The 24,533-nt window shown below is 37.1% G+C and overlaps 5 protein-coding genes across 10 annotated transcripts; 2 read left to right on the plus strand and 3 right to left on the minus strand.

The window, feature by feature from the left end:
- Nucleotides 1-3,880: 3,880 nt before the first annotated feature.
- Nucleotides 3,881-4,944, plus strand: LOC125207479 (uncharacterized). The gene is made up of 2 exons (XM_048106850.1): nt 3,881-4,253; nt 4,439-4,944. The coding sequence occupies exons 1-2, from the start codon at nt 3,881-3,883 to the stop codon at nt 4,942-4,944; spliced, it is 879 nt and encodes a 292-aa protein (XP_047962807.1).
- A 297-nt stretch (nt 4,945-5,241) lies between these two features.
- LOC125207512 (BRASSINOSTEROID INSENSITIVE 1-associated receptor kinase 1-like) lies at nt 5,242-7,642 on the minus strand. Its single transcript, XM_048106892.2, has 6 exons — nt 7,317-7,642; nt 7,170-7,240; nt 6,697-6,804; nt 6,298-6,594; nt 5,824-6,215; nt 5,242-5,689 (listed from the first exon to the last, which is right to left on the minus strand). The coding sequence occupies exons 1-6, from the start codon at nt 7,448-7,450 to the stop codon at nt 5,375-5,377; spliced, it is 1,317 nt and encodes a 438-aa protein (XP_047962849.1). The 5' UTR covers nt 7,451-7,642; the 3' UTR covers nt 5,242-5,374.
- Nucleotides 7,643-8,025: 383 nt separating this feature from the next.
- Nucleotides 8,026-10,397, minus strand: LOC125213900 (BRASSINOSTEROID INSENSITIVE 1-associated receptor kinase 1-like). Its single transcript, XM_048114693.2, has 6 exons — nt 10,264-10,397; nt 10,126-10,196; nt 9,532-9,636; nt 9,121-9,420; nt 8,644-9,020; nt 8,026-8,555 (listed from the first exon to the last, which is right to left on the minus strand). The coding sequence occupies exons 1-6, from the start codon at nt 10,395-10,397 to the stop codon at nt 8,259-8,261; spliced, it is 1,284 nt and encodes a 427-aa protein (XP_047970650.1). The 3' UTR covers nt 8,026-8,258.
- LOC125213869 (uncharacterized) lies at nt 10,353-15,459 on the minus strand. 6 transcript variants are annotated; one of them, XM_089064689.1, is made up of 9 exons: nt 15,158-15,459; nt 14,995-15,077; nt 14,235-14,342; nt 13,835-14,140; nt 13,199-13,587; nt 12,302-12,839; nt 11,641-12,035; nt 11,142-11,400; nt 10,353-10,481 (listed from the first exon to the last, which is right to left on the minus strand). In XM_089064689.1, exons 1-9 carry the CDS (start codon nt 15,304-15,306, stop codon nt 10,456-10,458), a joined length of 2,253 nt encoding a protein of 750 aa, XP_088920815.1. In that variant the 5' UTR covers nt 15,307-15,459; the 3' UTR covers nt 10,353-10,455. The 6 variants fall into 6 exon arrangements, with proteins under 6 accessions (XP_088920815.1, XP_088920816.1, XP_088920814.1 ...); XM_089064690.1 differs by having other exon boundaries at nt 10,355-10,481; nt 11,145-11,400; XM_089064688.1 differs by having other exon boundaries at nt 10,386-10,512; nt 11,145-11,400.
- A 4,720-nt stretch (nt 15,460-20,179) lies between these two features.
- Nucleotides 20,180-23,035, plus strand: LOC125207536 (putative serine/threonine-protein kinase PBL3). Its single transcript, XM_048106923.2, has 6 exons — nt 20,180-20,405; nt 21,455-21,729; nt 21,810-21,945; nt 22,152-22,288; nt 22,388-22,511; nt 22,651-23,035. Exons 1-6 carry the CDS (start codon nt 20,255-20,257, stop codon nt 22,947-22,949), a joined length of 1,122 nt encoding a protein of 373 aa, XP_047962880.1. The 5' UTR covers nt 20,180-20,254; the 3' UTR covers nt 22,950-23,035.
- The last annotated feature ends 1,498 nt before the right edge of the window (nt 23,036-24,533 follow it).

Below are 24,533 nucleotides of genomic sequence, written 5' to 3' on the forward strand. Positions count from 1 at the left end.
TATTTAATATTCCCTCTCTCTTTTTTTTGCAAATATTAGAATTCCTAACTCTAAACAAATAATACTCCGCACTATCTTATAATATTAGCAGAGTTTATGATTCTTATTACTTTTAATTATTAATCAATTAGTAGTAGTTGACATGTGGTATATTAAAATAATCTAAAATGAGAAAAGTAGATTCATCCAATTATTTTTGTATTAAATTAATAATTTTTTTGATTTTTAACATTTAAAACGATAGATTTGAATCTGAATAAAAATTAATTGTATTTTCTTAACTCATCTATTTAATATTTTAAAATTATATAGTTATATTAAAATATTAGACGCCCTAGCTTAATTAAATAAAAAATATTAAATTTAGTTAAAGCAAAGAAAAATAACAAAAAAATTGAAAAGATAATGAAAAAATAGTATATTATTTTATTATATAAACCAATCTGAATAAGATAAATGTTTAATTTTTTACATATTTTTTCATATACTATTAAATGAATGATTTCATTGTTACTACATTGACAAAATGTTTCAGAAAATTTAAGGAAAAAAATAAGTTATGAAAGAATAGCACAACGTAAAATCTATTTGAAAAAGCATATGATGCTATTTAAGTAATCAAATTATTTTACAATTAAATATAATAATTTAGTTATGTAGTGTGTTAATTAATACTGGTAATCTAAATTACTGATTTTTTAATTAATTGTTTTAAAAATTTACACGACAAGAATGGTTTTGATTGAAAAAATTTTAAATTCATTACTCTAGTTGCATGATTAAGTTTATCTCCAATTAACATATATGCATTTAGATAAGAATAATTAATTTGGTTAAATTTTCCTTAATTAGGTACATATCTATTTAATACTTTAATGTTAGGGTAAATTAGTCACAATGTTATTATGGCTTGGAGACATTATGTCTCTAAATCACTACTCTTTTGATATATAGTATGAGGGATATGTTAAGTTGACGACAACATTTAAAGTGACAACATACCTTTAGAGCATCCCCATCCGTGCTCTTAGCTAAGAGCACGGAGGTGGGCCCGGATCCACTTTTACTCCTTGTTCTTAGCTAAGAGCACAACACCCACATCTGTGCTCTTAGCTAAGGACAAGCTCAAGGGTCCCACCATTCTATTATTCAATTTAAATACTCCAATTATTAAAAATATTTCTACATTATAAAAATACATTAAAAAATAAAAATTACATAATTAAAATCCTAAAAAATAAAAAATTACATAATTAAAATACTAAAAAATAAAAATACATAATTAAAATCCTAGAAAATTAAAAATACATAATTAAAATCCTACAAATTAAAAATTACACATGTGGGAGACTAGTCCTCTATCCCCAATTGCCTCTTGAGACCCCGGATCATTTGCTCATGTGTTGCAAGTTGATCCGGAGTCATCCGAGACGTACCGTTCATATAGAGTTGACTCAAGATGGCCCACAACGTTTTTTTTCGGGGGTGGAGGAGGCACAAAGGGAGCGGGGGCGGCAGGGGCGGGGGCCGGGCCGGCGGCGGATGGAGTCGAGGCGCGTCGGCGGGGGCGGTTGGCCGCCGCCTTCTTCCTTCCTTGCCGGCGGGAACTGCTCGGGCCAGCGTCGGGCTACCCAAGTTAACTCAGGCAAGCTGGGTAGCCACATCATCGGAGACGCCGTCGGATAGGGCAACCGGCCTGGACCGTTTGCTGGAGGAGCTGGAGGAGGATGCTGCTATGCCGCCCCTATACTTTGGATGTTGGCGCCCCTCCTGCCAACAATCGAGGTACTTGAACGGTTTGAACTCCTCCCGTTGGTATGCCGCCAAGGCGGCAGTGATGATGTCGAGCTCGTTCGTGCCGCTCCCCGCCGACCGCTCTTCCCGGAGGTAAATCCTGGAACTTCCTGATTGCCTCGTTGCATCTGCAGATGCAATTGCGAACCATACTATCATTGCGATAGATGGTTCCCGCCGGCCGGGTTTCATTGTAGAGGCGAGTGATGCGTCACCAATAAGTTTCCTCGGTTTGGTTCGTGCCGACGTCTGGATCTTCGGAGACTGCCAAGTAGGCTTCGAACATCGCTATCATCTCACCGGAGTGTACGGGGTGCGGGTGCCTCGAACAGGAGGAGTAGGAGTAGAGCTATTGCTCCCTCCCGATCCGGGTTCGGGAGCCCACCCGAACCCGGGGGCGTTTAGGTCGTGCAACAGGTAAGGACGGTAGCCACCCGGAGTTTGCGAACCTTGAGTTTGAGAAGGGGCCGTAAATTGGGTTTCCGGACTATATCTAGCCTTGGAGTCGAACCAATCGTGGTTCCAAGCGATTGTCGAATGGGTGATCGCCGGAGCCGGACATTGTGTAGTGTGGTGGGAATTTAGATGAGAGAGTATGAGGAAAAAAGATGAGAGAATGTAGATGAATGATGATAGAATAGATGAGAATGTGATTTTTTTTTGTGTTGAAGTGGAGGTATTTATAGATGAAAATGTGAATTTTGGGAAAAAAAAATTGAAAAATAAATTAAAAGTGGGTAGAAAGCGGATATAATTTTTTTGGGAAGTGGGAATAATATTTGTTTTATTTAAAAACATTTTTTTAATTAAATTTTGAATTTTTTTAAAAAATAAAATAAAAAAATGAATTTGCCAACGGCATAGCCGTTGGCCAATCAGAGCGTGCCACGTAGGGCTGCTCAGCGGCACGGACGTGCTCTTAGCTAAGAGCAGCGCCGTGCCACTGGCACGGACGGACGAGGTCCAGCGGCGGACGGACGGCAACGTGCTCAGCAGTACGGACGGACGAGCAGCGTCCCTGCTACTGCTGCGGATGCTCTTAATAGAGTGAGAAACAAATGTCCCTAATACAAAGTAAATGAGTAGAAAATTAAATCTCCCTCCTCCTCCATAAAAGGAATAGAGTGAGAAAATGTTAGTATTATAAAATTAGCAGTCTTTGACTTTTCATCAATTTAAAATTCAGTTTGTTCCATTTAGAGTTTGTGAATAGTATATCCAGCACTCAATAATGAATGGGCCCAACAGATCTGGGCTGCCCTAACTCGGCCCAAAAAGTATTAGCCTTGGGCTAGTACGTAGGCTAGCCCAAACCAACCCAAATATGAACATACCTCAAATATTTTGTTACTAGTTTCATTTCACATTTTGATATGTTCACTTGGAGTAGTATTTATCTCATTTCATTTCTACGTATAATAATTAGATTCATCAATTTATACCACTAATTATAATATAGACATGGGGTTGGATTGCTCGACACAGACTCGTCAGCTCGATTTTTGGGTTTCCGAGTAGAGCTAAAGCCACTCGACTCAAAACGACGTTTGATGGAATGGATACCGAGCATGCAAGCTTGCTCCAAATTTTCGAGCAACATCGCTCACCAATGGATATTTTTTATGAAGTTTGGAATATTTTTATAACTATAATAATTAAATTTGAGCTGTTTTTTTTTTTGTGTAATTTATAAAATTCAGAATATTTTGCAAATAGCTCCAAAGTTCGGATTGTATAATACAATTAACCCTATTATGAACTTATCTTTGCACTTACACGCGGATTTTTACCTTTTTTTTTATTTTGTTTTCTTTATTCTAATTTCCTTTTCTTGTGTAGAGAAAAAATCTTCTTCTTTCCATATATTCACTCTTTCCTTGTTTTGAATCTTTTGACATACTATATGGTATTATTAATAGTTCCTTATTAAAAATATCAACTAAATTATGAATTTCAAATTATGGAAACATATACCGAATTAGGCCAACAAACCCTAGTTATTTATATATCATATATGTATCAAGACTTCATCAATAGCACCATTCTCTTCTTTGAGTACTTTTCCATTACAATCAAACACATTGCAATGAACTATGATATTATGCCAGAGATTCTGTTGTGTCTGCCCGTACAATCCCTCATGAGATTCCGAGCTGTCTGCAAAACCTGGGGCAATCTCATCGATTCACAGCGTTTTCAAAAACTGCACACTCGCAACAACGACAACAACAAACCAAACGACACGGTTTATCTACAACTTGCTCATTCCAACGAACAAGACAAGGTATGTCTGCAAGTCACTTTTCCCAATGTTGGACATCGAGTGCAAAAGGAACTGTCGGTAAAGCTTCAATGGGATCGGAAGTCGCTATTGGCGTATAAATTCGACTGTTTTAACGTCTTATCACTTAGGCTAGTTGACGCAGTTAAGGGTCTAATCTGCATTAACCCAACTAAATGTAAGGTGCCCATAGCCATATGCAATCCGTTTCTAGGGGAACTCAAACTTCTCCCACTTACGCCATCTAACCTTCCAACTCCTCGTGTAAAATATACTCCCGAGAGGTTGCAATTGGTTTCGACAAAGATTACAAAGTAGTGCAGTTTTTGTCATGTCACGAACACCGCTCTTTACATGCCCAAGTGTACTCAAAAAGTACGGATTCTTGGAAGGAGTTGGGAGACGTCATCATTGATGGTCTACGTTTTGACTTTGTTATTCCCATTAAATCCGCGTGCAAGAATGGCTACTTTGTTCACTGGTACGCATATGTGAAAAGGGTGGAAGGAGATGTGCAGAAGATATTAAGCTTCGATATGAAGAATGAAGTGTTTCGTGAAATCACGTTGCCTGAAGATAATACTTATACTTATACTAATATTGTTGGCAGCACCCGCAGATTATACTCTCAGATTTTTGCCGAAGATGAGCACTTGTTCCGTCACTTTAAATTCCAGATTCGTGGAAGTGATAACTCAGTGAAGATTTATGAATCGAGATGTGAAGGAAGTGAACTGAGTTGGAATCATGTGACGAACGTACGAGTACCCCTCTCGGGCTCTGAGGAGGTACCTCTCTGCAGGACTAGTTGTGTGTTTTTCATGCACAAATCCAGTGTTTTTGTGTATGATTATAGTGCACGCAGATGAATCTGCGTGCAATCCATCACAGACTTTATGTATGATTGTCGCAGAGTTATTGCCATGGATGGGATTGTTGAGTATAGAGGAAGCTTCGTTTCACTTTAGTCTATGAATAGAATCAATAATGGTTATCCATTTACTTCATCATTTTTATGAACTTTAATGTCCTAATTTTGTAATGATTTTCTTTAGCATTTTGATGGATTTCTGAGATAGGGCATGGTCTCTTTATTTATGATTTAACCAGCATCTCTTTCATTGTTTCTCTTTGGGCTATATTGGTCTATAATACCACAATTTTTGGTCGAAATTTAGTACTATTTCACATTAACTTAAAATTTGGTTGCAATATAAGAGAAATCGAACAAAAACAATGTAGTTTACGGGAGTCGAAATAAGGTGGTTTCATTGCAAAAAGCTGAAGTGCTTGCCTGATTCATCTGGGGTTGGATAGTTCCTCAGCCATAGTCAAAGAACAACTATCAAACATCATCCATCCTGCATTGGTAAGGACACCACTCCCAGGGGTTACAAATTTTCTATGCCATAAGAATTTTTCCCACCTCTCATCGCCTTCGCCATCTTCGATCATTCTCACAACTTCCGACATCGTTGGGCGTTCATGTGGATCATCTAGTGTGCAGATGAGAACTAACTGAAACAGCTTTTCCACCTCTTCTTTTACAAAATCTCTTTCCAAACTTGAATCAACCATCACTTCAAATTTTTTCGCCTCGTACATTGTATACACCTATAAAATTATGTATACAAAATTATAAATGTGTATGATTGATTCAAAGAGTATTTGAGCACATTTATGAAAGAAGCAACACTAGGATCAAGTCGTTTAACTTTGTATACATACTGGGTATAGCTATGACTTACCACATCCAGTAAAAAGGTATCGTCATCGTTGGCGAGCTTACTAAGATGAGGAATATTTTGTCCAGTGATGAGCTCAAGAAGAAAAATCCCATAGCTAAAAACATCGGATTTCTTTGTACACTTACTGGTGGTGAGGTACTCGGGGGCTATATGACCAAGCGTCCCTTTTATGGCACCATCATCACGGCAGTCCGCGAATTTGGCCAAGGAGAAGTCAGCCAAGACTACTTCAAAGTCCTCATTCAACAATATATTTGCAGCTTTAACATCGCGGTGAATGATAGTTCTGGCGCATTCGTCATGCAAATAAGCTAAACCTTTTGCAACCGCGAGTGCTATTGAGTTTCTAACTGGCCAGTAAAGTTTACGTGTCCACACATCACACACATCACCTGTTAAAGAGTTGAAGAAATAACCAATTATGTACCAAAATAAGTAATACAGTACTACATAATAGGAGTTGAGTGAGCTTACTTCTTAAGCATGATGCCACACTTCCATTCTGCATGAAAGGATAAACAAGCAGCTGTTCTTCTTGTGTAACGCAAAACCCAATAAGTTCGATTACATTACGATGTTTTACAAGGCACTCCATTTCTAGTTGTAACTCGATCACTTGTTTTAATTTTTTAACAGCCACTACAGAGCCATCTTTCAGTACACCTCTATATACTGTACCTTGGCCACCACGTCCAATGACATTTTCTTTGCTAAAATTGTTTGTTGCACCGAGTAGCTCGTGTAGGGAAAAGCTCTCAAGTCCATCATACTCTTTATCAGTAGTCAGAAACAATTAAGTTACTACGCCGGCATTCAACATGTGTCTATATAGCTATATGCAATATGTATACAGCAAGCTTATTTGCAACTAACCCGGAATGCCAACCAAACCTTTGTGCAGACCACAGTCCTTTGCTTTCCTTTTCCAACGCAGAGCAGAAAATAGGTTCCGCGATATAGTTTTAGAAGCATTTTTCCTATCTGCAATGGCTACTTTGTCAAATTATTGTTACCATTTTTTCCTTCTTTTCAGACCGATGTTACTCTCTCTGTTTCAGATATGTATTTATGCACTTGGAAAGGTAACAGAGACTAAATTTACTACCACATCCTTGTTTTCCATCTAAACTGAAAGATTATGAATTACAAAAATCTTTACGTAAGAGTACATTAAGGAAAAAAGATAATCTAACGCTCGTTTCACAAAGAAGGACTACGATATTGGAGCTTATGACATGATTGCCTTTGGGATTTTCTGTGTGTTTCTACTAAGACAAAATTTAAAATCTAATAGTTGTAAGACTACATCTATGCATCAATCAAAATATATAAAATCTCAAACTAACCTTCGATGATAGAGTCGTTTATAACTGAAAGTTGATGAGATGCTGTGGAAACAGGTCTCACACTTGAAAAACTGAAAGATTAACTTAAATAACTGTCAGTTATGTTATCTGAAAAACTAGACACTTGCAAAGTTAACTTGCAATTACCTGAGAGTTACGTCGGTATAATCAGAAGCAATGGTGGAGATGGAGTTTTGATGACAGAGTTGCCATATCTGCTCTCTCTTCACCACTGCTGTCACCAGCCTCTCCCAGTTGTCCCGAGATGACGAATATGACATCTTTCACCTTATAGTATACAGAGAACACTGCACCAGTCTCTCCCAGTTGCAAATTCAGATGAAATTGCAAGCCTTCTCAGAAATTAAATGAATGTACCTTTTTAACTTTACAGCAATTTATAAATTAGTGGAGTGTGACTATGCCAATGCCAGAAAAAGTAATAAGGCTTTATCTTTTCATCAATGTAGATATTATTCCCAAGTCTTGTATGATTTTAATTTATTGATTTCAGTGAGTATTAAAACTACCCTCGTTATATGAAACTACAGCAGTAACATCAAATAGAGGTTGAGTATTCAAGTAACGAATAAAAGTTGAAATATGAAACTAAAGCTGCCCCCCAATGAATTCCTTTACCAATACACCGAAGCTTAGCCATCCCGACCTGACCCAAAAAGTATTAGTTTTCGGCTAGTGTGCTAGCCCAAATCAGCCCGTACATGAACGTACTCTAGTAGTAGTACTTTTCGTGGTTGGAGAGAGCTCAGGTTGAGACCCTCCCTAAAATAACCATGGTTCGAATAAGACTGGGTCGGGCCAGTTTTGACAACTTTGCCGGATAGAAGCAACAGAGTTTGCAACTAGTCTCATACTATTATATAGGCTTATAGAAATTTAATACACAGTACATCGATGACATTCTACTAACTTTTCCAGCACATTCCTTCACATTTATAAAAGATGCTCGTTGTTTTGGCAGGCCCTTCTTTTTTACGATTCAGACGATGAGAAGAAATCATGAAAACTGAAGCACTTTCCTGAAATCATCTGGGACTGGATAGTTCTTCTGCCACAGTGAAAGAAGAGCTATCCATCAACATCCATTCTGTACCGAGAGGGCCAGAAGGGGACAGGGGTTTCTATCATATTCTTTCTAAGGAAAATGTCACTTCCAAAACCATGTGATAAGAATTCTTTCCACCTATCGTCTAGGCCATCGATCATTCTCACAATTTCCAACATCGTGGGACGTTCATCTGGATCATCTTGTGTGCAGCTGAGAACTAACTGAAACAACTTCTCCACCTCTTCTTCTACAAAATTTCCTTCAAGACTTGAATCAACCATCACTTCAAAGTTTTTCCCATTGTAAATTGTATATACCTATAAAATTTGAATATGCTTTGAGTATTTGAGCACATTTATGAAAGAAGCAACACTAAAATCAATTCTTTAACAATATAATGCTTACCATCTCGAGTAACCTCATCTTGTGAGTATTGGCGAGCTGATGAAGAGAAAGAATATTCTGTCCTGTGATGAGCTCAAGAAGAAAGATCCCATAGCTAAAAACATCGGCTTTCTCTGTACACTTACCGGTGGAGAAGTACTCGGGGGCTATATGACCAATTGTACCTTTTACTACACCATCATCGCGGCAGTCCATGAATTTGGCCAAGGTGAAGTCAGCCAAGACTACACTAAAGTTCTCATCCAACAATATATTTGCAGCTTTAACATCGCGATGAATGATACCTCTGATGCATTCTTCATGCAAATAAGCTAGACCGTTTGCAACCCCGAGTGCTATCGAGTTTCTAACTGGCCAGCCAAGTGTAGGCTGTGTCCCTAGAGGCATTTAGTTCACACATCAGCATTATATAAAAAATACCGAAGACATACAATCATATAACAAAAATAAGCACGTAAAGGAGTTGATGAAGCTTACTTTTTAAGCATGATGCCACACTTCCATTCTGCATGAAAGGATAAACAAGCAGCTGTTCTTCTTGTGTAATGCAAAATCCAATAAGTTTGATTACATTACGATGTATTACAAGGCTAGCCATCTCTAGTTCTGCCTCGATAACTTCTTGTTGTAATCTTTTAACTGCCACTAAAGAGCCATTGTACAGTCGACCTTTATATACTGTACCATGCGCACCACGTCCAATGACATTTCTGTTGCTAAAATTGTCTGTTGCAACGACTAGCTCAAGTAGGGAAAAGCTCTCAAGTCCATCATACTCTTCATCAGCAGTCGAAAATAAATAAGTTACTAAGCCGGTATTCAAAATGTGTCTACATAGCTATATGGAATACACAATATGCAATACATGCATACAGCAAGTCAACTAACCGGGAATGTCAACCAAACCTTCACGCAGATCGTCCTTTGGTTTCCTTTTCCAACGCAGAGCAGAAAATAGCTTCCGTGATATAGTTTTAGAAGCATTTTTCCTATCTGCAATGGTTACTTTGTCAAATAGAACTTACAAATTTATTGAAACTTTTTTTTTCTTTCTTTTGATGTTACTCTCTCTGTCCTAACAAAATTATAGTCCCTTTCTCACAACTTCAGATCTGAATTTATGAACTCGGACAGATAACAGAGAAATAAATTTACTACCACATCCTTGTTTTCCATCTACACTAACGCTTGTTTAGCAAAGAAAAGAACTATGAATATGGGATGCAAAAGAACAACAATTGATTATTATTTAGAAGCATATAACTTAGATGTTTATGACAAGTAGTTTAACTCGTTATGCTCTGTTCTCTTCAAGATTTTTGAGCTTATGACATGTTTGCCATTGACATTTTCTGTGTGTTTCTACTAACAAAAATTTAAACCACATCTCATTTTTCAAAGCTTCCATCTATCTAATAGTTGTAGACTACGTCTATGCATCAATCAATCAACGACCGATATATATAAAATCACAAAACTAACCTTCGATGATAGAGTCATTTATAACTGGAAGTTGATGAGATGATGAGGAAACAGATCTCAGACTTGAAAAACTGAAAGATTAACTGAAATAACTGTCAGTACTGTTATCTGAGACTTACAAAGTTAACTTGCAATTACCTGAGAGTTACGTCGGTGTAATCAGAATCAATGGTGGAGATGGAGTTTTGATGACAGAGTTGCCATATCTGCTCTCTCTTCACCACTGCTGTCACCAGCCTCTCCCAGTTGTCCCGAGACGACGAATATGACATCTTTCACCTTATAGTATACAACCAACATTGCTCCAGTCTCTCTCCCAGTTGCCATAATTTAAATGTAATGCAATGCAAATTCAACTGAAATTGATAGCTTTCTTCTCAGAAATTGCTGCGAAATAGAAATGAATGTGCCTATTGACTTTTCAGCAATTTAGATGAATGGAATGCCACTATGCCAATGCAAGAGAAAGTATGCATATTAGAATAAATTGGCTTTGACTTTTCATCAATTTAGATATTATTCCAAGTCTTGTTTGGTTTTATTTTGTTGAATTTAGTGAGTAGTATAACTACCCTTGTCATATGAAACTACAATAGTAACATCAAATAGAGGTTGAATATTCAAGTAACAAATGGAAGTTAAAATATAGAATGACATATAATGCACAGTTCAAGTATGCATATTGAGTTTTATGAACACACTCTAATAGTACTTTTTGTGGTTGGAGAAAGCTTAAGTTGAGACACTCCCAAAAATGACCATGGCTCGAATAAGCTTGGGTCGGGCCAGTTTTGACAACTCTGCCGGATAGAAGCAACAGAGTTTGCAATTTCTCTTTTTATACTCATAATACTAGTGTCATACTATTGTATAGGCTAATAGAAATTTATTACACAGTACATCAAACACATCAAATGTAATGCAATCAATTAAGTACATGATGATTGAAATAAAATAGCATGATCATCTTGGCCCAGATAGAACTTCGTCTAAACCAGAACTATAAATGTCATTACCACCTATCAACTCGGAATTGGGATAAATGTTGAGAGGATACTCTTCTTTTCTGACTTCTTCCTCAGACCACTCAGCCGAGCCACCACCAGATTCCAACATCCTTACCACATCCGACATCCTTGGACGTTTGTCTGGGTCGTATTGTGTGCAGAGAACAGCTATATTCACCAGCTGCTTCACCACTGCCTCCATGGAATCATCTCCACCATATTTGTCAACCATCGATTCCCATCTTCTATCTTCGTAATTTCTTTTTACCTGAGATTAGATGTATGAGCTGTGTTTGGCAGTGAAAATATTAAACATGGCTAAATCATCTCAAGAAATTCCTCTCCCCTACCAAAAGGGTGCGTTTGCTTTGAGGTATAACGAAAGGAAGCAATGAGTTTGTGATCGTTACTTTAAGTGATGAACATATGCCTCATTATATAATCCCTAGGGATAAAAAATAAACACGCACTTAGAATTCATAGAATAAACATAGAAGGCAAGACTAACCCAATCAGCACACATCATGTCTCCATCATCAGCTATGTCAAGAAGATCGATAGTTCTCTTCCCTGTGATGAGCTCAAGCAGAAAGGCTCCATAGCCAAAAACATCAGTTTTATCCGAACACTTGCCACTAGCAAGGCACTCGGGAGCTATATGGCCAATTGTCCCTGCTACAGTTGTGGTAATATGAGTCCTGCCGTAGTCCACGAATTTAGCCAACTTGAAGTCAGCAACAACTGCTTCAAAGTTATCATCTAACAATATATTTGCAGCTTTGACATCGCGATGGATGATTTTCCTTTGACATGTATCATGCAAATAAGCTAGACCCCTTGCAGCACCAAGTGCTATGTTTCTTCTCTTTCGCCAAGTGAGAGGAGGGCATGATTCATCTCTCCCTGAAATCATTCAGCAGGCTTATCAGAAATGCGACATACGTATTGAAATACAGTGCATAACATAAGAAAACGGAACAATTCTCAAAATCATGACCATGTACCACCATGATATATAATCTTAGACAATGAGAACCTATTATAATAAAATAACCTCTTAAATTAGTTATAGACATAAGATGCAAATATATCTAAAGAGACTAGAGGAATGGCTCTGTTCTTCGTAAACATACAAACATGCTATTTTAACATATGAATAACAAGCTTACCGCTTAGCCATGATTCGACACTTCCGTGGACCATCAAGCGGAAAACAAGCAGCCGCTCTTCTGGTGTATGGCAAAATCCAATCACATGAACAAGTTTTGGATGCAAACAAATTCTGCCAATGTCTAACTCTTTTTTGAAATAATATTCTAGAGACTGTGAATTGTATCTCTTAACAGCAACTCGCGAACCAACCAAACAGCCTGTGTAGATCATATTAAAACCATCTCTACTTATAATTTTCTTGCTAAAGTCCTCTGTTGCAGCCATCACTTCATGTATGGTAAACCTCCTAAGATGTGCAACTTCAAAATTCTTGTCAGTGAAATCTATCTCACACTCTTCCCACCTCTCAAAAAAGCCATTTCCAACTTCTAGCATCCTTACAACTTCTAACATTGTTGGACGTAACTCTGGATCAGTTTGTGTGCAGATCAGAGCTATTTGCAACAACTCTCCCACCTCTTCATCAACCATATACCATTGGAGGTCTGCATCAATCATGGTTTTCCATTGTCCCTCCTTATAACTTGCCTTCACCTGGTATAGAGTTGTAAATATCGATTTCAATCAAAAGAAACCAGTAGGGAGAAGACGTCATAAATGCCTTATTATAGCATGTTCTAAGGGGTTTGGAGAATATAATAGTATCGTACACAAACGCTAATTTAAATATGAATTAGTAAACAAGGATCATAAGAAGAATTATTGCTTAAATTCATCTCAATAGTCTTTTATGTCATTTCATTAAAGTGTTTTAGCTTTCAATCAGTTAGCAGCTCTTTAAGCTAATCTCCATGATGTCCGTACATCTGAACTCTTAGATATGTGCACATTTTGGAGAAACATAATCCTTCTAAACAGCGTATTACTAGAATGAGTTGAGAGCCAAGACTCACCATATTAAGTAACACCGCATCACTTTCACTGGCACCCCGAGAAAGACCATAACTTTTTTTTGCTGTGATGAGCTCAAGAAGAAATACTCCATAACCAAAAACATCAGTTTTCACTGAACACTTACCAGTAGCAAAGTGTTCAGGAGCAATATGAGCAATTGTACCTTTTACCGGAGCAACAATGTCACCATTGTCGCAATCCACAGCCAAGCTGAAATCAGCTACAACTGCTTTGAAGTCTTCATCCAACAATATATTCGCAGCTTTAACATCACGATGAATAAATTTCCTTAGGCATTCATAATACAAGTAGGCTAGACCCTTTGCAGCACCCAGTGCTATCCCTTTTCTCACTTTCCAGTCGAGTGGAGGCTGTGCCTCTTTTCTTTCTGGAGTCAGTAAGTTTATTAGGAACACAGAGTATACACAAAAAAATTCTAAAACAGCAGCATAATATAATACAAACTGTCTAACAATAATTTAATTTTCTGCCAACTACTACATGGCATAAAGAGTGTAAAAAAGAAAGAACTTATACATAGATTCTAACAGTCTGCAAAAATGCCACTCTGAGTGCTCAATGAATCATAATATCCTTATCAAAGAAAACTTGAGCACTAATGAATATGAGTTTACCTCTCAAACAGGACGCTACACTTCCATTAGACATGTAAGGATAAACAAGAATCTGCTCTTTTTTATCAATGCAAAACCCACGAGCACGGATTACATTGCAATGTGCAGCAATGCTTGTAATTTCCAATTCTATCCCAATGCTTGCACCAATGTGTAGTCTTTTAACCGCCACTAAAGTGCCATCTGCCAGTCTACCTTTATACACCGTACTAAATCCACCACGTCCAAGGATGTTTAATTGGCTAAAATTGTCTGTTGCAGTGAGTAGCTCGTGTAGGGAAAAGCTCCGAAGTCCAAAATGATCCTCTTCATAAACAATTTAAGAGAATTAAGTTACTATATCTGTATCGCTAGATGACATATGTATGAAAAGCTCATTTCAAGCTATTTTGAAACTAACCAGGAATTCCAACCAAAGCTTCATCCAGAGCATAGTCCTTCGGTTTCCTTCTCCAAGGCACAGCAGAAAACAGCCTCCTTGTAAAAGGTCCAGAAGCATTTTTCCTAGCTGCAATTATACTACTTAGCTTATAGTTCAACTTAAAATCAAAATTTTAGGAACAGAGTTCAAGAAAACTCTCAAATACCAGTTCAAAATAGCCAGTGTGAGGTTGATGTCACAGTTCAAATATCCCCTAAACTTTAAAGAAATTTGTTTGAAAACTTCAAGAGTTCTAATATACTCATAATGACAACTTAAAACACTAACGGTGCATGGAAAAAAGAGAATAAAACATGTACTTTCATCATTTTCCCACTCTTTTCACGTGTCCGATAATTTTCCTCCGGCCCGAGCAACCTTTCCCCCTCCCCCCTTTTCACTACAATTGTTTTCCATTTTTCCACCCTACAGAATATATGATAAAAAAACAGAGTGATACTAATATTTTCCCATATCTCTCATGATCAATTTACTACCAGAGAGAACACACCTAAAACAGTAGTTAGCTAATCAATCTAAGAATCTTCATCTACTTCCTTCTTTAGTTTCTTATACGATATTCCATCCATCCTAAAAAATAGTCTACTTTTGCCAATTTGGATCGTCCACCAAAATTAGTTAACTTCCATTTTTAGTAGGTAATTCAATTGAGAGATCATTCTAAATTCTAATGCCACCAACGATTCTAAATCGAGCTATCAAGCGGTTGTAGACAAACCTTCAATGCCAGAACTGCTAGCAAGCTGAGCTTCACGCTGCTGCGGTGGCACGAAATCACTCTTCAAACTATTCCTCGAGATTCTGAAATGAATTCAAATTTAGCTATCAGTCATAAACATGCAATTTACACCCAAAATTGAGATGAACAGAAAATAATCCACCTGATAATTTCTTCACTGGAATTAGAAGGTCTTTGACTGTTAGATGAAATGGTGGTGAAGGAGTTTTGGTGGCAGAGTTGCCATATTTCTTCTCTCTTCACCACCGCCGCCACCAGCCTCTCCCAGTTGTCTCGCGGCGACGACAGCATCTCTCTTCAGCTTTGAACCAAATTATTAAAATCGGATTCTGCAGAAGAGGGGAAATATTTGGGAGATCATTTGATCTTCTTCATCTGTTTGATGAAATGCCGATTCAGTTTCTCTAGCGCATTAAATTTGGCGGAAATTAAGTTAGTTGAAAAGGTTGAAGACCGCGTTCGTAAGTCTAGTCAACGTCTACTAGCAATTATATAACTTATACCCTCCATTTCATAGTAATCAGAGGCGTTTCTTTTGGCAAGGAAATTAGAGCATCCGCAACAGTGCTCAAAACTCCGTCCGTCCGTGCCGGCGGCAAGGACGAGCTCGTCCGCTGCTGCGAGCTGTCCGTCCGTGCCGCTGAGCAGCCGTTGGCAAATTCGATTTTTCTTTCTTTATTTTAAAAAAAAAATCATAACTAATTCGAAATAATACCAAAAATTAAAAAAAATATATATATTTGGATTCCCAAAAAATAGATCCGTTTATGGAGGTTTTTTTTTGGATTTTTGTGATTTTTTTTATATCCCAAAATCATCTATAAATACACACATTTATCATCCACTTTTCACATCAAATTATATCTCATTCATACTTTTTCATACTAAATCATCTACATCTTCCTCTCTCACCCAAACCCTCTCTAAAAAATTCAAAAATGGATTTCACCGATCTCATTGCGGAAGCGGAGCGCGAAGAACAAGAATATTATGAACAATATCGTGCTGCCTATGAAGCCTATGTCGCCGCCAATACCCCTGTTCCTCCTCCTCAACCAACTAGAGCAAAACGTCGCTACATCCCTCGTGATCGAGAGGGAGCCCACGAAAGGCTCGTTGCTGACTATTTTTCCGACCAGCCGCTGTATCCAAAAGATTATTTTCGGCGCCGTTTTCGCATGTCAAAACGGTTGTTTATGCGTATTGTCAACACATTGTCCACCCGTGTTGAATACTTTCAAGAAGGTGCAGACGCAACCGGTCGGCAAAGTCTCTCGGCGTTGCAAAAGTGTACTTGTGCCATCCGACAACTTGCTACTGGGCAAACGGCTGACCTCTTCGACGAGTATTTGCATGTCGGTGAGTCAACTGGAATCCTATGCCTCAAGAGTTTTTGCGACGGCGTTCGTTCTGCTTTCGGCGAGGAATTCCTTTGGGCACTGATAAACTCGTAGTTTAGCAAGTGTGTAGGATGTTTGAAAGTGCATAATTGAGTATTTTGTAGCACTTTACTTGAGTTTTCATCTATGATCCTTTATTTTAGTGTTTTGATGAGTTTGTCGAGTTTTTGTAGTCACAACAGGTGGAAACAGACGAAACTGGTACCAAAGCAGGAGGCCGGGCGTTTTTATGCTCCAGACCGGGCGTTTGTCCTTCCGACCCGGGCGTATCCTCAGTGACCGGGCGTTTTGCACAATCCGTATGTTAAGAAGAACGCCCGGTCGGGCGTTTTGTTACTCAAGAATCGCCCGGCCGGGCGAATTGCTCGTAACTGCTGAAATTCTTCTATTTTCGCCCCGGGTATAAATAGGACCTAGGGTTCAACTCCAGCACACTTTCCACACGCCCCCAGAAGCAGTTTCCACCTTTGAGAGCAGATTGAAGCGACAAAGAGTCCGATTCATCAACAAGTTTGAAGACGAAGACGATTTGCCCATTCAATTCACCCTTGGGAGTATTTTTATTAGTTTACTATGTTCAAATCTCTTTCTATGGATTTCTCTTGTGAATTTGCATTGAATATGAGTAGCTAAATCTTTTGTAGAGTTTTGGTGAAGACTACAATGAATGCTTTTGATTAATTCAAGAACTGTTGATTACCTTTGCTCTTGTGTTTTCTTTGTTTCGTTCTTGTGCCTTTTCAATTCAATTACTTAGCTACCAATTGGGTTTGTTGTCCTAGTTTGAGTAATCGAGAGATACCCAATTAGGATTGATAAAAGAATGAACAACACCTAGATAATTTACATTCGAGAGAAGGAATTCTAGAGTGAGGGCTTGAGCCTTTTGTTTTAAGGAGTTAATTGTTAAGTATTAGAAGGAGACTTCAATATTAATGATTGATCAACTGGTTAAGTGCACTCGAGAGAGGGCTTAGTCTAGACTAGCGGCTTTCCTAGTAATCCTAGAGACTTTAATTGGGTAATCGAAGTTATTGAATTGTTCGCATCGTGTTCGTTGTAGTTGGATCCAAGGCTCTACCGTGTTCTCTTATTTGAAACTTTTCTTTGTTGCGTGCTTTTAGCTTGTTTATGTTTATTCGTTTTTTTCAAAATCAAAACCAACCTTTCCGGATTCTCTAGATAGTAGTCAAAATCGGTTCGTGGTACTTGAGTTACACAATTTGTCTTCGTGGATACGATACTCTTGACTTGCCTATGCTATGATAGCCCCGTACACTTGCGGGTATTTCTCGTGTTAAAAATAATTCGAGTCAGGCACCCACCACCGACGATTGTCAACGGTTGTTTCATCCCCTTCTCGGCTTTGGTACGTTAAGAATATCGCCGACATCATGTACACGTGTATTATCTTGCATAACATGATTATAGCTGACGAAGGACCGAGGGCGGCTAACTTTTACGACAAGGATGAAGCTGGAAGCTCAACCACGAGGTCTCCCCCACGCCGAGGTGTGCATACGACGGTGAACGAGAGGATCGTAAGAAGACACACAATGCGCAATACAAGAGCCCACACTGAGCTACAAAAAGATCTAGTCAATCACATTTGGGAGAAATTCGGCAACGAGTAGTTAGTCTTTTTAATTTTATGGATTTTAATTATGTAATTTTTAATTTTTAGGATTTTTATTATGTAATTTTTAATTTTTAGGATTTTAATTATGTAATTTTTAATTATTTTGTAATTTGTAATAGTATTCCGGGTATTTTTAATGCATTTTAATATTGTGGAAATGTTATTATTTAAATTAAATAATAGAATTGTCGGACCCTTGAGCTTGTTCTTAGCTAAGAGCACAGATGTGGGTGTTGTGCTCTTAGCTAAGGACAAGGAGTAAAAGTGGGTCCGGGTCCTTAGCTAAGAGCACGCATGAGGATGCTCTTAAGAAAAATTGTATTAGGTGAGTTAAGTAACCTAAAGAATAAAGTGGAAAATGAAAAAGGTAGAGAGATAAATAGATAAAAAAGTAAGAGAGTAAAGTTGGTGTGGAAAAATGTGTTGACTCTTACTAAAAAGAGAAATGAGTATTACTATGGAACGTACCAAAATGACAAAATAATTCTATTACTATGGAATGGAGGGAGTATGACCCACAAAAGATCGGCTGGTATCTTCCCTCTAAACACTTCCGGCCCGGCCCAAAAGGCACCAAGTCCAAAGTGCTGATCCACCAGTAGTCCAGTACAACTTATTTTTGTGTCGGTCCATGATAGCCCAAAAGATAAACACATTAAAAATACCATAGTAATTTGGGCACATGTTTTTTAAATGGTGGTGTTTAATGGTTAAATAAAAAGAGAAAAAATAGGAGAAATGAACAAATAAAAGAGATAGTGTTGCTTTTTTGATATAAAATGCACTCATAATGAGAAAAGGAATACGCATCACTTATAATGGGACGGAGTTATAAAGTTTATCTCTAATTTTTTTAAAAGAAACTACTAGTTATATGTATAGAGCTTGCTAACCTACATTACTTTATCCATTATTTTTAAAAACGATTTGTTTAACCTATATTAAAACTAGAATCGTCATTCAATGAAAACGATTTGTTTAATTTCAAGGTGAAATGAAGCTGCCTTCACATTCAATGCTATCGAGTCTACAAGCCGCTCCAAACGCCTAATAATAAATATCCGAAGAGAGAGAAATATTCAAGTCAATAATTATGTCAACATGACCCAGACCAGGACATATATACTATATAGTAGTATAGTACACAAACATTTATTGAGAATGTGTAATCAATAAGTTGAAATTTGGCCCGTGCAAAGCACTGATGATAATACTAGTTTTATAAATAGTATACAAACATTTATTTATTCTCACACAGTTTTATTACATTCTCTTATTCATCAAACTTGATTTGTTCCAAAGATCTGTCCTCTCCTAGCAACGGAGATTAGGTCCGGGACTAACTCCGATTTGGCTACAATAGCGTGTGTAGTAATTAACCCTCTTAAATTTTGATTTAATGAAAATTTTTCATACTCTTTCATAAAAAAAAAATGGAGTTTGGCTTATGCCAAATTGCTTTTGATGAGTAATTATTGTTTTCACGAGGAATATATATAACCTATGTAATTAAAGTATTTATAATTAAATTAAATTAAATTAAATTATTTTATCAATCATGTCTTCTCACTCAAACTCATGTAAACATGTACTATTTCTTTTCTCGCATTAGCACCAGTGATTGTATTCAACCTCATATCATATCTTTGATTTCATCTTCACTTGCTATATATCTCTATAATAACATTACAAAAAGCATTTAATATTAAATAATGTTATAGATTGAGAAAAGGTCATTTAATTCTAGAACTATAATTACAATATAAAGATCAAACTAGTGTCCATTCATTCTTGAGCTGATAATTTTTTTTTAGAGTGAAGGTCAAGGTTCTGGAATAATACTCCTACGGAGGATTAGATTGAATTAAATTAAGTAATTCATGTTGTTATTCAAATTTATTTTTATTATTATTAAAAATTAACTACTCACTCATTTGTCATTTCATTAAATTGGTAGAGTGAGCAAATTAAATGATCTTAGTTATTACATACAAATTTCTTTATTTTTGTCTTTTTATATATTTTGATAAATATATATTGATATGGATTTGAACGTTGTAATAAATTAAAATTAAAATTAAAAATAATTTGGATTTCAGCAGCATCCATGAAATTACAGAGAACCTCTACTCTGTTTTTTTCTGAGACTCAGTTATGAACACTTTGACGCTTAGTCGTCCAAAGAAGATATTGAGATTCAATGTCGAGGAACTATGATAACTGGGAGAAGTTGGTTGGAGCTGTTCTCAAGAGAGAAGAGTTCCGGTGGCTTGCGCACTGCGAAAGCTTCAGCACCTCAATTTCAACTGATTTCAGTGCACGTCCCAGCTTTGATTCCGATGTTCCTCGCGGTATTCAACCACTCCATTTCCGTGTCCTATTTTATTATCTCAAACATGATAATGAGGTTGATTGCATTTTGGCTTGGATTTTGTTACAATGAAACTAATTTTACCAAAATCAGATTGTTTAAATTTTGTTATGAATACTCTTCTCATGACTTCTATTTTGTTATGAACTTCACAATTTTTTTGGGATAGTGTATGATTCATGGTGATTATGGGAAAGGATATCTCTTGCTTATTGCTTTTGCCTTTTCCTGAATACTACCTCCGTCCACGAAAATTCGTCCCACTTTTCCATTTCCGTCCGTCCCCCAAAATTTGTCCCATTTTACTTTTACCATTTTTGGTAGTGGACCTCATATTCCACTAACTCATTCCTACTCACATTTTATTATAAAACTAATATATAAAAGTAGGACCCACAATCCACTAACTTTTTCAATTCACTTTCCATTACATTTCTTAAAACCCGTGCCCGGTCAAACCCGGACGAATTTTCGTGGACGGAGGTAGTAAAACATTTAGCTGATCATTATAGTATCGGGTTAAATAGTCTTATATGACTGAGATAATTTTACATTAATGAAGAGTTTTAGAATTTTTTTTTTTTTTTTGATAAATAAATTCTGTATTATTTTGTTCATATCTCCGTTGTGCTGATCTCCGCTGCAATTTTTACTGGTTTACTGTTAACAGCAAGTATTAATTTGTTAATTTGTAGTAGTATATTTTAGTGGATCAAAGTATTTTGAATTGGGCTTTATGTTGTAGCATATGCTTAAACCAAAGAGAATATGTTGAAGATGTGGTCATAAATTGTAATTAGCACTTCTAAGAATCAAGTGTTTGCCAATACCAAAGCTCCATTCTCATGGAAGATTATCAATTCTTCACTTATACTCCTCAAGTTATATGAAATAAATTTGTCATTTCATGAACTGACCTATTTTTAGTCCATTTATATAGTCTAGATCTGGAATTTCAAAGCTTCCTTGCCTCTATATTTGATGACATAGTACAATTTTTCATGAAAATTCTCTTATGATCTTGATAAGATTGTAGAAATTCCGGTGAGAGGCTCGATCCTACAGATCTTTCTACTCGGGAAACTTTCGTCTCCCGTAATGTGATGGCCATAGAGTATGGAGAGTTAAAAAAAGCTACCAAAAACTTTCACCCGAGCATGTTGTTGGGGGAAGGAGCATTTGGTTTTGTTTATAAAGGATGGGTCCATGAACAACGTCTTACTGCAACGAAGCCTGGATGTGGAATTATCGTTGCTATCAAGAAGATGAATCATGAAAGTTTTCAAGGAAATAAGGAGTTACTGGTTGGTGTTTCTTCCCCCAACTTCTCTTTAGTCCTTTGTTGCACAGTGTAATGTTTACCAACCATACAAAAATGTTGCAGGATAAAGTACATTACTTGAGTCAACTCCGCCACCCGAATTTGATCAAACTTGTTGGATATAGCTTCAGCGCAAAAAACCAGATTCTGGTGTATGAGTACATGTGCAAAGGAAGCTTGGACAACCATTTGTTCCGAAGTAAATATGACTGCCTTAAGGCCCTTAACATCTAACTGTTTTTAAGTAAATATTGTTGGGAGATGTTCCTCTTGAACATAGCCTAGTAGATAAAATAATGCTTCCTCTGTCTCAAAAAAATATGTGCTTATCCGTTGCGATTTAGGTGTTACTCTTTACAATGTGGATTTTGATGCTCATAAATGTCAGTTCTTGTGTTTTGGTAGGAGAGCATAACTCCCTCGATTGGGAAACAAGAGTCAAAGTGGCTATAGGTGCTGCAAGAGCTATTTCATTCTTGCATGACTTGGAAATACCGGTCATACATCGAGATATTAAGAGTAACTACATTCTTTTAGATGGCGTAAGTTTGGCTTGGCCAAGTTTTTTAATTGCTCTGGTTTTCTAAACTGTTTTCATGGATAGTCATAAACTAAATTTTGGTTTTGAATGAGGATTGCAGGACTTCAATACCAAGTTGTCGGGCTTTGGCATTGCAAAAGATGGTTCTATCCGTGACAGGACTCATGTATCAACACGAGTTAAGGGTGCATACGGATATGCTGCTCCGGAGTACATGGCAACAGGTTCTTGCATCCCAACTTGTTGTCCTTTTGCTAAATGAAAAGAATAATTTGTGCTGAAAAATAAACAAACACAGTTTCTACTCACCTTGTGCACAAACTCAGCTCAAATATTTTCTGAGCTTCTGTTTTTTATGAACAGGTCACTTGACCACAAGATGTGATGTGTATGATTTTGGAGCTGTTTTGCTTCAGTTAATATCAGGGCGTCGATTTATTGACCCCAATCGACCTGCAGGAGAGCATGTTCTGAGCGCTTGGGCAAAACGACATTTGAATGGCAAAAAAGGACTAGTGCAAATTGTGGATAGCAGATTAGAGGGTAATTACCCTCCCAAACAAGCATATGAAGTTGCCAAGATAAGTCTACAATGTCTGAGTGAAGAACCAAGATTAAGACCAAAAATGTCTGAGGTTGTAGGTGTGCTTGAATCACTGTAATACCCATGTATGTTTGGTTATGATTAGGTGTGCTTGAATCACTGTAAAACTCTCTTCTAGTGTATCTATAAACATATGATTCCTAATTTCCTGTGTGTCTACTTTTTTAGTATTTTTTCTAGTATCATTCTGAGGCAGTGTGTGAATGAATTTTTCTTAAATAGGAATGGTCTTTGGGCTTTACAACACAATAACCAGGATATTCAATGCAATACAATCTTAAACAAAAGAAAACTGAAAGACGAATTGGATAATTCTATTATTCCAAACGCCATATAAATTTTCAAGTATATATTTCAAGTCAACATTGAAGTCAACACGACCCAACTTAGTCTCATAGGTCAACACGGACATATTATTTCATAATTGTATTAATAGTACACAAACATTTATTTATTATCACGCAGTTTTATTACATTCTCTTATTCATCAAACTTGATTTATTCCAACGATCTCTCCTCTTCTAGCAACGGAGATTAGGTCCGGGACAAACTCCGAGTTGGCTGCAATAGCGTGTGTAGTAATTAACCCTAGCAGTCACAAGTCACAGTAGCCTGATTCGCGCCGTTGCATTCAAGATTTCCGTTGATGGCGCGGATACTGGCCCCGAAGCCCTGCCCGGATATGATAAGCGAGTGTACATTGTTCATCCAGAACCACAACGCGGTCTTAAATGAGATAATAGGGTCTCTAGCCACGATATCAGGGTTGTTCAGTCCATCAAATCCTATGGCTCGGCCAGCTGGCCCGTAGTTGTAGTTCCAAGAGATTTGTATCGGGCCTCGGCCATAATAGGATTGGCCCGGTGTGCAAGGCCATCCCTATCGTGTGACTATCTATGTGATAAGAGTGAACTACAAAAATGGTCCTCGGACTATGGGTTTATCTCGTCCATAGTCCCTGGACTTTAAAACTATCGCCAGTAGTTCCTAGACTAAGGATTTATCTCGAAATTGGTCATTTTGGCTTTTTTGGTACGAAAATGCCCTTTTGAGGGGTTTGAGCAATTTGGTCTTTTTACACTTTTAACATTTTAAATATGATATTAATTCAGTTATGTACTCCCTCCGCCCCGGAGTATTAGACTCACTTCTTTTGGACACATGATTTAAGGAATTGATATTTAAATAGTTAAAGTGGAGAGAGTAAAGTATGAGAGAGGGAAAAAGTAGGGGAGAGAAGAGAGAAAAAAGTAGGTGGAGAATAAAATAAGATAGATGCTTTTTGCTAAAAAAGGAAATGAGTTTAATGTGTTGGGACATCCCAAAAAGGAAAGTTGGTCTAATACCTTGGGACGGAGGGAGTACTAAATTTGATATTATTTCAAAATTATCATTCTTCTTCTATTTTGCCATCATTCACTTTGTTTTTTTATTTCAATATTAGATTTAATTTTATAAAATTAAATTTTAAATTTCGATTTTTAAATATCAATAATTTTTAATTAAAACTATTAATTTTTTTATTTAATATAATATTCAGCTGAATTGAAAAAGTATAAAAAAATAATATTAATCATGATGGAAAATTAAGGGCTATTTTATTTAGCCTTCATTCGGTTGTTATAATGGCTTGTGATTGAAT

The sequence above is a fragment of the Salvia hispanica genome, chromosome 2 (assembly GCF_029641045.1).
Source record: "Salvia hispanica isolate PSC_SH4W2 chromosome 2, Shi_PSC_v1, whole genome shotgun sequence".
Lineage (NCBI taxonomy): Eukaryota > Viridiplantae > Streptophyta > Magnoliopsida > Lamiales > Lamiaceae > Salvia > Salvia hispanica.

Bases quoted from the DNA above. Each gene is read 5' to 3' on its own strand.
- LOC125207479 (XM_048106850.1), top strand. From the start codon at position 3,881: ATGAACTATGATATTATGCCAGAGATTCTGTTGTGTCTGCCCGTACAA. The intron at 4,254-4,438 runs GTAAGGTGCCCA...TACATGCCCAAG, and splicing joins CTGCATTAACCCAACTAAAT to TGTACTCAAAAAGTACGGAT.
- LOC125207512 (XM_048106892.2), bottom strand. From the start codon at position 7,450: ATGTCATATTCGTCATCTCGGGACAACTGGGAGAGGCTGGTGACAGCA. The intron at 7,241-7,316 runs GTAATTGCAAGT...TTAATCTTTCAG, and splicing joins TATACCGACGTAACTCTCAG to TTTTTCAAGTGTGAGACCTG. The intron at 6,595-6,696 runs GTTAGTTGCAAA...CTACTGATAAAG, and splicing joins AGGTTTGGTTGGCATTCCGG to AGTATGATGGACTTGAGAGC.
- LOC125213900 (XM_048114693.2), bottom strand. From the start codon at position 10,397: ATGTCATATTCGTCGTCTCGGGACAACTGGGAGAGGCTGGTGACAGCA. The intron at 9,421-9,531 runs GTTAGTTGACTT...CTGCTGATGAAG, and splicing joins AGGTTTGGTTGACATTCCCG to AGTATGATGGACTTGAGAGC. The intron at 8,556-8,643 runs GTAAGCATTATA...CAAATTTTATAG, and splicing joins AGATGAGGTTACTCGAGATG to GTATATACAATTTACAATGG.
- LOC125207536 (XM_048106923.2), top strand. From the start codon at position 20,255: ATGTCGAGGAACTATGATAACTGGGAGAAGTTGGTTGGAGCTGTTCTC. The intron at 21,946-22,151 runs GTAAATATGACT...GTGTTTTGGTAG, and splicing joins GGACAACCATTTGTTCCGAA to GAGAGCATAACTCCCTCGAT. The intron at 22,512-22,650 runs GTTCTTGCATCC...TTTTATGAACAG, and splicing joins TCCGGAGTACATGGCAACAG to GTCACTTGACCACAAGATGT.
- LOC125213869 (XM_089064686.1), bottom strand. From the start codon at position 15,306: ATGCTGTCGTCGCCGCGAGACAACTGGGAGAGGCTGGTGGCGGCGGTG. The intron at 14,141-14,234 runs GTTAGTTTCAAA...TTGTTTATGAAG, and splicing joins AGCTTTGGTTGGAATTCCTG to AGGATCATTTTGGACTTCGG. The intron at 12,840-13,198 runs GTGAGTCTTGGC...ACTCTATACCAG, and splicing joins ATGCGGTGTTACTTAATATG to GTGAAGGCAAGTTATAAGGA.